The sequence below is a fragment of the Podarcis vaucheri genome, assembly GCF_965113315.1.
Source record: "Podarcis vaucheri genome assembly, chromosome: 3".
Classification (NCBI taxonomy): domain Eukaryota; kingdom Metazoa; phylum Chordata; class Lepidosauria; order Squamata; family Lacertidae; genus Podarcis; species Podarcis vaucheri.
In genome coordinates this window covers 67,818,299-67,830,879 of record NC_138761.1, presented here as the reverse complement: position 1 = coordinate 67,830,879, position 12,581 = coordinate 67,818,299, and the positions used below count along the sequence as shown (strand labels likewise).

The window sequence follows — 12,581 nt, the reverse complement described above, 5'->3', positions numbered from 1 at the left end:
TGTGCATGGCCGCCGCTGGCGTCACCTCTTCTAGGTATTGCGGTTTTCGGGACAGTGCATCCGCCATGATGTTGGTGTCGCCTGGGACGTACTCTATTCGGAAATTGAAGTCAGCAAAGAACTCCGCCCAACGTATCTGCCTCTGGTTCAGGAACTGAGCCGTGCGCCAGTGCTCCAGATTCTTGTGGTCCGTGCAGACCTGCACCGTGTGCTTGGCGCCGATTAGGAAGTGCCTCCACGCCTTGAAAGCTGCATGAATGGCCAGCAACTCCCTGTCCCAGATGGTGTAGTTCTGCTCCGACTTGCTGAGCTTTCTGGAGTAGAACGCTCCCGGCCGCCACACCCCCTGCGGGTCTCGCTGCAGCAGGACAGCTCCCACGGCTCTGTCTGACGCGTCTGTCTCTACCCTCAACGGTTTACTGGGGTCGATATGCAGCAGTTGCTTCTCTGATGCGAAGAGATGCTTGAGCGCTTGAAAGGACTGTTCCGCCTGCTCCGTCCAGATGAATTTCTTTTTTTTGGAGCTGAGCGTGTCCGTAATTGCTGCCGTCTGCATCGCGAACCCCTTGATAAACTTGCGATAGAAGTTGGCGAAGCCGACAAACCGCTGGACCTCCTTCCGGTTGCGCGGGCTTTTCCAATCCAATACCGCACGAACCTTGGTGCTGTCCATGGCTATCCCCTTGTCCGACAACTTGTATCCCAGGAAATCCACCTCCGTCGTGTCGAACTGGCACTTCTCCAGCTTGGCGTACAGTCTATGTTGTTGCAACCTGCTGAGCACCTCCCTCACGTCTCGGTCGTGAGCTTGCTGCGAGTCAGAGAAAATCAGGATGTCATCCAGGAAGCAGACGCATGTCTTGTAGAGGAGTCCCTCCAACACGTGATGCATAAAAGCTTGAAAACAGTGAGAGCCATTTTGTAATCCAAAGGGCATAACTCTGTATTCGTAGGTGCCCAGCGGTGTGAACATGGCCGTCTTCCACTCATCGCCCTCCCGCATGCGGATGAGATTGTACGCCCCTCGCAGGTCCAACTTGGTGAACACGCGTCCCTTGCGCACCGTCGCGAGGAGGTCGTCAATCCTGGGCATGGGGTAATCAGACGGTTTGGTCATCTGGTTCAAAAGGCGGTAGTCCACAACTAGTCTTTTTTGGGGCGTGTCTTTCTTTTTCACGAAGAAAACGGGACTGCCCCCCACTGCCTTGGACTCTCTGATGAAGCCACGCTCCAGATTATGCTCGATGAACTGTTTGAGTTCCTGCATTTCATCTTCAGACATGGAGTATAGCCGCCCCTTCGGCAGCGTCGCCCCCGGTAGGAGGTCAATCTTGCAGTCATATGGCCGGTGAGGGGGTAGCTTGTCCGCCTCCTTCTCGCAGAAGACCTCCAAAAAGCTCGCGTATTTGTGGGGGACCGCTTGCAACGTTCCCAACTGCAGTTGTGATTCCTCCTCCTCTCCCTCCCGTCGGGGCAGGATGCAGTGTTCTGCGCAATAAGAGGAGCCGAAGATCAGTTGTCTCTGGTACCAAGCCAGTGTCGGACTGTGCCTGTCCAGCCAACTCATGCCCAACACAATGGGCGTGTCCGACAGTTGGGTGACATTAAAACTGATGACTTCCCTGTGGTTGCCAAGGCGCATCACCATCGGTGGCGTCTGCTTCACCACCTGCCCCCCTAGCAACTCTCTGCCATCCACTGTGACGACTTGCAGGGGCAGAGTGGCAGGCAATAGCTGTATAGCGTGCTGCTCCACAAAGCTCTGCGCTATAAAGTCTGCGTTGCTTCCAGAATCCACAGAAAGCGGCACTTCGATAGTGACGCCGTCGGGTAGCTGGAGAGATGCTGTGAGCTGCACTACTGGTTTGGGTGGGAGGGGATCCGTGGGTTGCAAGATTGCTGGGGACTGCTTCACAGATGCGTCTGGCTGGGCCCCAGTGCCTCCGTCTCCAGCCAGACATTGTCGTTTCCCTGCTGTGGTTCTCCTTGCTGCGTTGCTGCAGTCACCATTGCTGAGGCTGCAGTGTGCTTGTGGAGCCTCCGGGGACACTCCTTCGCCAAATGGCCTGGATCCTCGCAGATGTAACACTTCCTGTTCCCTCTAGGAGGCTTCGCTTTCACTGCTGCCGGTGCTAGGGCTCTGGCTGCTGACTGAGCCCTTGCACCTCCAACCTCCATCGGTTCCCCTCCCCCTCCTGGCGGAGGTGTGGATTGCGCACGCGCTGCTTCCCTCGGAACGAAAGAGAAACTTCTCGCTGCTTCGCGCCCTCCACGTCCTTCATCTCTGCACCATGGACGTTCTTCCAGCCTCACCCCCACAGTCAGCGCCCTTTGGACCACCTCCTGCGTGCTTCGGGGCCTCTCCCCCCTTGCAATTTCATCCTTAACCGCTGAACTTAGACCCTCCCAGAAGAGGTCTCTGACAGGGGGCGAATCCCGATCCCATTCTAAAGCACTGACCAGCGCAAAAAATCGGGCGTGATACTGCCGGACGCTCGCCCTCCCTTGTTTTAGTCCATGAATCTCCCGTCTGGCAAGATCCACATCAATAGTAGACAAAAAACACGCATCCATCGCTTTGATAAAGGCATCTGCATTCTGAAGCGCCGGATCTTTATCCCTCCACAAATTGCGCAGCCAGGCTTTGGCATCCCCATGCAAATGGGACAATATGAACCCCACCTTCTCTTCCTCATCTCTAAAGTCTTTTGCCAGCAGTTGCAGTGCGCACATTACGTCTGCTCTAAAATTAGGGTACTGTTGCAAAGTCCCATCGAAGTGAGCCACAAGCCCTCCTGCTCTCCGTGCCAATCCCACGCCCTCCGGTCTGGGTCCCGGTTGCCCTTGCTTAACAAGCATTTCAAACCTGGCGTGTAGGTCTCTGTAGGCGGCTGTAGTCTCCTCCTCCCGTTTCTTGGAAGCCAATACCTCTGAGGACAACTGGGTCACTGCCTCTTGCAGCGCGGAGATCCTCTGTTCTTCCGTCATCTTGCTAACCTTTGTGAGCTCGCTTACAGACACCCCTCTTCCTCCCCTAGCGGCTTCTGCTCCCGCTGCGAGGTTTCAGGTTTCTGAAGCTTTGAGGAGACGGGTCTTACTGTCAGAGCTGCTACCAGGTCCCAGCTCACATAGGACCACGCCACACAGCGTCCACTTTAAAAGAGTCTTTATTGAGTTACAGGTTTCATTTCCGAACTGTAGCGTGCAGCTCTACACCTTCTGCTCTAGGTCGGCGAAGACCCGTCTGAGTCCCCGCCTCTTGCACACCAGCTTAATACCCTAGCCTTGCTCCACCTCCTTCGCCTCTCCCTACGTCTCTGGGTCCTTCTGCCCCCCTGGGCCTCCTCCCTTCTACTCTCCTCTGACGCTGACCCCCCTGATCCTTCTGCCTCCTTGCGGCGGGCTTTAGGACCTGGCTCACTCTCCGGGCTGCTTACTGCTCCAGCTTCCGCTGCATTTGAACTTGGCGCGCGCGCCCAACTCTCTACTTTCCTCTTAACCGTTGCCTCGCTCTCTGAGGAGGGCGTGACCACCCCTGACTCGTGCCCTCCCTCCTGCTGACAGCCTCCGGAACCCGATGCCTGGCTACCTTCCTCCCTGCTGCTCTCAGTCTTGAGCGTGGGTCCCGACTTCCAGCTGCTGCCGCCCTCAGTTATGAGCGTGGGTCCCGACTTCCAGCTGCTGCTCTCTGAATCTCCTCTGTTCCCTTCCTCCTGGGGTGTCCCCCCGGATCCCCCCCTTGCTCTGCTCACTGGGGCTCCCTTTTGGGAGTCCTCTGACTCACTGCTTAGGCTTGGAGATCTCGGGTCGTCATCATCACTCATTCTCCCTTCGGCTTCCTCCCCCTCGCTCTCTGTTTCCACCCTTCTCTGCGTCTCTGCTTCTGAACCCCTGACAATATGTATATTTATTTATGTTGGGGGGGGAACCAGTGGCCCATCAGATGCTTTAATTTCATTTCACTTTTAATTTGCATACCACCTTTCTATACACAATGTGGTTTACAAGCTGGAAAAAAGCAGAATATAGAAGATCACACCCACTTATAACAATTCAATACGAATGTTGTTGAACTCCCAACTTCCTTCAGCCTCAGCCAGCATGGCCAGTGGTCTGGCATTATGAGAAATGAGCAACATCTGGGGGAGGGTGCTACATGTTCCTCACCCCTGTGTTAAAATACATAAACCAGAGTCAGGTATGACAAAACTTTCTGGCACAGTTTATTATTACAACCAGCAACCAGTTCCTCAAAAGTGCCAAGTGCAGGAAGTGGCAATCAGATTTCTTAGACCCTGTAGTAGATGATCTGTCTCAATGTGTATTATTTCCTGGTGCAGTTCTTAAAGCAGCAACAGAGACAGGGTTGCTGTTCATTCTCTTCCCCTTTGCTCTGGATGCTCCCGGTGCTTCCATACAGTTCAAGTGTATCTATTTTTTATGTGTGCATTTATATTTTGACACATGAACTTATGTCTACATCCTCTATAAGGCATTGCAAGTGTTTAGTCAGAGATGACTGGTCACAACTTGGATCCATTCAATGGCCTCATACTGCAAGAACCATGTTTATTTGACCAATGCCTAAATCTGTACATAGGAATCAATTCAGCCAGTGCTACTTTCCAAGGAAAGCCTATTCATTTAGTTCAAGCTTTTTCTTCTTAGGAGTTGTGTTTACTAGATTACATGCTTAGCATATTGATTCAAGCTTTCTGCTGTGAGCAGGTGTGACTCTCACCAAATTAACAGAATCACACCCCCGAAAGCCCATGTTAATATGTCTCAAAGAGTACAGAACATATCAAGTTATGTCTAATCACACTGATGTGCTAAAGCCAACACTATAAAGTTACCATTAGTAGTAGGACCTCTGTTGCTGAATCTTCCATCTTACATTTATCTGAAATACTTGAATGATACAATACTTGTTTGGCAGCTAACTATTTGCTAAGCTGTTCAAGTTGTCTCACTTAACAGCACTGAAAACCCAGTGTCATGCTAGGTGATGGTTTCCAACTGGCCCAAACAGATGATCTTGCATCAACCAATGAACTACTAGTCACAATGGCTACTACCCACAATGCCTATGTTCTACCTCCACTGTGCAAGCCTCTGAATACTAGTTGCTGAGACTCACAGGTGGGGAGAGAGCTGTCGCACTCAGGATCTGCTTGTGGGTTTCTCATGGGCTTCTGGATGGCCACTGTGAGAATAGCATACTGGGGCGGATGGGCCTTTGGCCTGATCTAGCAGGGCTATCCTTATGTTAAGCTTTCTGCAGCATGGAGACAAACATTACCACTTACTAATGTTTGTGGATCAGAATGCTGCTAATGGCACAGAAACAGACGAAAGTGAAAAAGTTGGCAGTGCTACTCCATGAAATTGCCCTTAGCTTTTACACTCTGATTTGAGCAAGCACCTCATATGAAACAAGCCTTTGAGAAAACATACATTCAAGATCATAAAGATTAATTTTCTCTAGACCTCTGACACACATGTAGATTAAATATGTGATGTGCAAGGTGTGAAAAGAATATATTGTGTAAGTTCTGCATAAATTTGGGGCTATTTGGCCATACGTACTTGCTTTCTTTAAATTTTTTTTTATTAAAGATGTGTGTGTGTGTGTGTGTGTGTGTGTGTGTGTGTGTAACAAAAAACTACATATAGCGTCTCCACTTTAAATTTATAGAGGCCATACTTAATTTATGTCATATTTTTGTTGCAGTGCATTGTAAAGTTAGTGAATGGAGCCCATGGAGTCCATGCATGAAGAGAGGGAAAACGTGCGGTTTCAAAAGGGGGAATGAAACGAGGAAAAGAGAAATCTTACAACTTCCTACTACAAAGGGCAAACCATGCCCACATACAACTGAGACAAAAAAATGTATTGTACCGAAAACGAGATGCCAGACAGGACAAACAGGTACTTGCGATCATTATTCTTTCATATTTTTGAACTGATGAATACCAATTCCTTATAAAGGCGTGATTTCGTCAGAATTTTTGTTGGGGCTTAATAGTACTTTGGTTTGAGAAAATCCTAAAACTTGGCATGTTGGGAATGTTGACTCATGATTTTCATTCCTTTAAACAAGGTTTGTTTAAACAAGGTATTATCCGGAAGCTGTAAGAGTCATTTATGCCATTATGCCATTCCTCAGTTGTGACACTTGGAGTTAAGTCACTGTTTAAACAGTCTGGCAGAGGAAGACTAGAGAATAGCTAGATATTCTGAATGCAATATTAGCTACAGTGTTTTCAAGTTGTGAGTAGCTGAATACGATGACTAACCAAGCAAGCCGTTACTCCAAGTATGGTCCAATTATGCCGGATGGCGTGGGGTGCAGGGAGGATATAAGCCGCTGCAGCAGCAGGACAGTGCCTGCCATATCCTTTCCTGATCCAGAACAGGAGGAAGAAAACACACAACTCCCCAAAGAACAGAATGGAACAACAGTGACAACCACTATGTGCATAGGAGCACTGCTTACAACCTCGCCCCCCAATATTGACTGGCGCAGGGATGTTGCGGCAGTGTCATGGAGTGAATGTGACAACATTATGGCATTGCCTTCATGATGGCCAAATATACTGTAGATGGAAACAATGCATTCAGTCACAAGAAAAGCTTGCCAGCCTCCCCCCTCCATGATGCCACAGCAACATCCCCACTCCTGCACTCCACAAGCTCTCACTGCTGAGTCAACAGCAGGACCATAAAAGCCCCACAGGAAGGGGTTTGAGTCACACCACCCACATTTGAAGCTTTTCGACTGCATACCACAAAGGAAACAAAGTTGTACAGGACACAACCTCCCTATACAGTAGATGTTTTGGATGGAGGCCTGCCAAAAGAGTTCAGAAGTCTTTCTGTGGAAAGTGGGGAGAAAGGAGCTTTTTGCCAGGCAGAAAACTGGGGTGTGCAGCAAAGATATCCACAAACATACCTCCTGTGGGATAGCTTCCCCAAAACTCAGTGCATAGGGCATGGGGCATGCAAACAGGTTGGATTTCAAGGCCCACCATAGGGAATGCCAAGAAGTCCCACTCAGCTTTGGCATTTCTAGCCAGCAGCAATCATGTCAGAGACAAACAATAGGAAGCTTCCAGGACTTTGGGTCACACCACAAACTCCACAAAGAAGCACCCAACTTCTTCAGCCACAGCAGTCAACTGAAGGCAGATACGTAATATGACATTCAAGGAGAAATGTCTCAGCTGCAATATGACCAATACATAAACCAGGATGACCATGGCTGCAGAAGAAGGCCTAGCCCTGTGGAACAGCTCAGATGTTACATGCAGGAGGTTCCTGGTTTAATCTGGGAGAGGAGCGCCTCCTGGAAGAGAGTTCCCAACACACAGTGTCCCAGAGAGAGAGTCGTTTCTGTGCTAATCAAGGTGTGCTATGTGAGACGGTAGCCTAATTCATGTATAGACCAACCAGCCCTTTTGACAACCATTGTGATCAACCCTCCCCTGCCATTTTGCCTGGTAGACTAGCCACACTAGATAGCAGGCCTAATCATTTATCACTTTCCCCTTGCCAAATAGTAGTGGCAGCCATCTATTTGTGTGTCATGAGAGGTCTAGCTGTTTGTGCCAGGTGCTCCCTTTGTATGTAAAGTGCCCTTTCTCTATGGATTCCATTGCCAGAATTCTTCTTTGTGTGCTCTAAGTGTTCATTATATGTGAGGCCAGAGAGATATAGCCCCATGCCAAATGCTTTGTCATCTGAGTTATGGCCTTTGTTGGGGAGTTTATAGACAAGTCTTATGGGTTGTGATTGAGTGCATAGTTATGCCATATCCTATATTCTGTTGTAATGATGTGGATGGGGCAGTGGGCAGTAGGTGTAACCCTGAAATGAGTTTTATAGATGGAATTGTTATCCCAACTCTGTGATCGCCTAAAGTTTCGCCATTGTTGAAAACATATTTGAGGTCTGAAGAAATATGGGATTTGGTGTAAGCATGGTCCTCTCCTGTCCTTCCCATGTATCCACCTGTTTTGGTTGCTACCCCTACTTTCCTAGGTCGTATGTAGAAAACTGTGATGTTGCTAACTATAGCCAATTGAATTGACTGCTGCATGTCCTATATAGTCTTTTGGTGAAACTCTTTTTTTCTTTAGAGTGGTGCTTTCGTGAAAATATCCCTTTGTGTGTGATGTGTTTTTTAAAAGGTGGGGGTTTTTGTCTTAGTAATTTTTTAAAATTCTGTCTTGTGTTGTTTTGCATTTATTTATTTCATAAAATTTACACACCTCTTGATTGTTTTAAAAAAACTTAAAGCAGTTTACAAAAAGAATAAAACAATAAAATTATTGGTAAAGATGGTTAAAAGCAACTATTTAAAACATTTTTTTAAAAAAATCAAAATCAGTGATAAAATATGTTAAAACACACATCAACATTCTACATACAGTATATGGGGAGGTTTGCCTAAACAAAATGTCTTTAACAGGCACCCAAAAGAATACAGTGAAGGTGCCTCCCTGGTGTCAATATGTATTAATGTAGAAGACTGTTAGCAGCAAGCCAGGTCTCAGAAAACTCAAAAGTTTAAGTCAGAGTGGGGACACAACCCAGCCCACAGCAATGATATAACAGAGCAGTTGTGGATCAGAAGATGGCCAGGCCTGCCAAGGGTCATTGCAACAGCTTCCACCACTCACAGTTAGTGTCGAAGGCTGTTTTATGAATGCTGGGCCATGTGGGATCTGGATCCTTGTTGTGCCTGGTTATAATAAGGGGGAAAAGGAAGAGTAATCAGCAGAACACAGTGCTGTGTACTGCAGTGCTGTACAGCACAGTTGATTTGTGGACCACACCCTGTAAAAGTTTTATTTGCCTTCCTGTTCGTCTGATCTCTTTTCTACTAAACCACGGTACCTTTTAGTTCTTTTTCATTGCTTTATCCTTCCTGCCCCACTTAGTGACTTGCATGCTGCAAACTGGTTTGATATGCACAATTCTAAAGGGATCCCAACAGCTCATTATATTAATGTGATTTCCAGAGGTATTCTAGATACGCTAAGGAAGTATTTGCTATTTAACGACTCCATTAACTTTCCATTGATTTTTCACTTCTAAAAATAAATGCACATTAGCAATTTTCACTTTTTGCAAATGGCCTTCGTTTCTACTGGCTAGCCTGTAAATTTCAAAGTTGTTTGCAAGAAACCAGTGTTACATATTCACACCTTTTATGATGTGTCTGTTCACCTGAATGAGCCAGGAATCTATTTTATGGGATATGCCTACACGTCCAATTATCAATACCCTTTTGTTAGGTACTATTGGGGAACTTTAAGAGAATATGAGATGATAAACTTCTAAAATATAATAAGCTGTAGTGAAATATTTCACTTGACATTAATGGCTATAGAATCCAGCACTTCAGGATAGTTCAGAGATGGTGTGAAAGGATGGGCAAAAAGGGGCAGCCTAGTGCAAATGTGACTATTGTCCTCTTCCATTGGCCATGAGTGGTTATAGATATATAGCTGGATCGAGGTGTCAACATGCACCTGCTTCCTACATATGGTTCATCTTTTGCCCATATGTAGCCCACAGGGATTCAGTTGGAACACTTTTAATTGGAAGAGGCTTTATTCAAAGCCACAGACTTTTGAAATATCTTTGGGAAACTTTTCACATTTACTTGTCTGCCAAGGGTTCTTTATGCATTGCAGATAGTTCTGGATCATATTTTAGGCCACATGCATTGTACTGGTCAGCCCTGCTAGGACTCATCCTTAACCTTATGTGAACTGAATCTGGGAGCAAAGTCTGGAACACACCCAGCCAAAGTGGAAAATCTTCAAAGGTGAACAAGATGTCTTTCATGAAAACTTGCCTACTACTCTTGCCTTTCCCACTGAGGAACTACAGATATATTTCCAAGCAATCCTGGGGACACAGTTTGCAAACCCACATACTTGAGTGATCTGATGATGGAAGGCATACCCTCCAACATCTCTCTGCTGAAAATAGGGACATCCCATTCCATAATTATAATTTTACTATTTATCCCCCATACACCTTACTGGTTTCCCCAGCCACTCTGGGCAGCTTCCAACATATATAAAAGCATAATAAAACATTAAACATTAAAAAACAACCCTTCCCTATACAGGATTGCTTTCAGATGGCTCAGGGGGTCAGATAACTCCATACCCTCCAACATTTCTCCAATGAGAATAGGGATGTCCTAAGGAAAAGTGGGACAAACCGGGATGGCTTCTCTAAATCAGGGATGTCCCTGGAAAATAGGGACACTTGGAGGGTCTGGGAAGGGATTTGTTGTTTTTTTTAATGCCTTAAGTTATGTCAAACATTTGAATTCATATAAAGATTTCATTTGGTTTTGAAGAGAGGAAGGCCAAAATTTTGGCCACATCTAATAGTTTTATTTATTTTTTCAGATCAGTTCATCCATCCCTAATTAGTATATGTGTCCATGTAGTGCATCCAACATATTTGTAGACCGGATCTGATAAATATGCAGTTGACTCTTGTATATACAGAGTCCAGTCGGACGTCCTGTTGGGCTTTCAGTAGATTTCCTAGAACACTGTTTAGCTAAAATTCACAAAGCCATTCCTCAGTGTTAGTGTTGCTGTGGTTTTAGATGAAGACAATGTAACACAATACCAGCAGGCTCAAAGAATTAAGCAATTAAATTCCTCTTATTTACGCCCACTCTCATACCACACAGATTCGGACATCAGTGAAATGCAATGAGTTGCAAAGAAAAGTGGGCTGCTCATTTAGCGTTCCTGTGGGACACGTTGTTGCAGAGTTCATCTCTGTTCACTTTTCTTTGTTTTTGAGCAAAGATTCAATTAACATTCTGTGAAACTGCTCCAGAGAAAAACAACAGAAGCAGCATAATGCAGTTTATTAAAAGAGAAAGAGTTTTCAATTCTGTGCACATGTGCCCTGGAATAAGATGCCTTGCTCGGATGTCAGACAGACTTCTGAATAAATATGCTAACTAGGCATAGGTTAGGCTGAATATGAAAGAGGGTACAAAATATTTTACAGGCTGACATACATATGCAAAAAAGTTAAACCAGAGTACTTCTGATAATAATCCAAAGCAATCAAGTCCCACTGACTTTGGCTTCCATCGAAGTATTTTGGTGTTACCACTGAACAGTCTTTTACCAACCAAAATTTATGTTGGCGGTATGATTTGAATTCATGAATTTATAGTGAGTTTCAGAAACATTCATAAATGTGTCTGAAAATTTCTGTTATATAGTTTTTAAGTATGTTTGCTGTGAGCATGCTGCAATATTATTCTGGAAGCTCTTTCATTCCTACTTACCAATATGATTACCACACTTTTCCGTGTGTAAGACGAGGTGGTTTTTTACTCTAAAATAATGTTCAAAATCAGGGGTCATCTTATACATGGATAGTGCTGAGGGGGGACGGGCGATTAGTTGCAGCCGCGAGCAGGAGCTTGTCAGCAGTGATAGGGTGGGTGATTGGAGGCTGTGGCAAGGGCTGCTTTGGATTGGCTGCCACTGCGTCAATTGGGTTGGTGATTGGTGGCTGTGGCAATGGCTGCTGTGGATTGGCTGCCGCTGTGTCAGTTGGGCGTGCGCTTGCCAGCTGCTGGTTTATGGCTTCTGTGACGCGTGCAATTGGCAGCATTTGTCAGTCTGGTGAGTGATTTTTGGCACCGCCCCCCAAAAAAGCTCAACAACTCTGGGCCATCTCCCCCCATTTTCTTAAATTGGATTCCCCCAAAATAGGGGTCATCTTATACATGAGAGCATGTTATACACGGGAAAATACGGCATGTCATGCCTGCAGGTTTGGATATCTTTTGTAGATAAGAAATGCCTTCTCTTTTACAGAGTGTATTTTTGGCCTTTAGTATTATTTTACATTGTTTTATTATTAGTATAACCAAAGGGAACAAGCTAAGGTTGCTTTTTTTAAAAGCTGTGATTCAACAGCTGAGGACTCACATAGGCGTTTTGGGAACCATTGACTAGAAACATTGCAAGAAGTTGCCCCAGGTTCAAGAAGAGAGCCCTCATCAGAACCTAGGCATCTTCCTCTTGCAGTTTCCTATCAGATCCCAGCATGTCGTCTTACACACGGAAAAGCATGGTGATGAAGACATTATAACTACGGTGGCCAGTGGCAAAAGAGGAGCACATTCATGCACCTTATATAGATTAAGTTAGAAGAAGGAATTTCAGCAGGATACTACCCCCACTCAGTCTCAAAGTGCCCTCTGACAGTTTACCAGGTAAATAAGGGCCTTCTGTGGGTGCCACCCTGTGAGGTGAGGTGGGTTGGTATCTGGAAGAGGGCCTTCTCAGTGATGGCAACACAACTATGGTGTGCTTTCTCCAGGAAAGCATGCCTGGTGCCTACTTTGTTGTCCTTTTGGTGCCAGGAAAGGGCAGTCTTCAGCCACCATGACTTCTAAATAATTTTAGCCCTGCTGATTGCCTTTATCTAGCAGCAACCATTTTGCTCTGTGCTAGAGCATGCATAAGCCCATCCCATTGTGTTCCACCTTGTTCCGCCCCTGTTCTGCCCT

At 46.2% G+C, this 12,581-nt stretch overlaps 1 protein-coding gene across 1 annotated transcript in view; it reads left to right on the top strand.

Annotated features, from left to right (window-relative positions):
• The window catches only part of RSPO3 (R-spondin 3), a 63,832-nt gene that overhangs the window by 30,845 nt on the left and 20,406 nt on the right, over positions 1 to 12,581 (top strand). Inside the window, exon 4 of the mRNA XM_082216173.1 lies at positions 5,735 to 5,932. Coding sequence (XP_082072299.1) covers positions 5,735 to 5,932 — 198 coding nt within the window. The remainder of the gene's footprint in view (positions 1 to 5,734; positions 5,933 to 12,581) is intronic.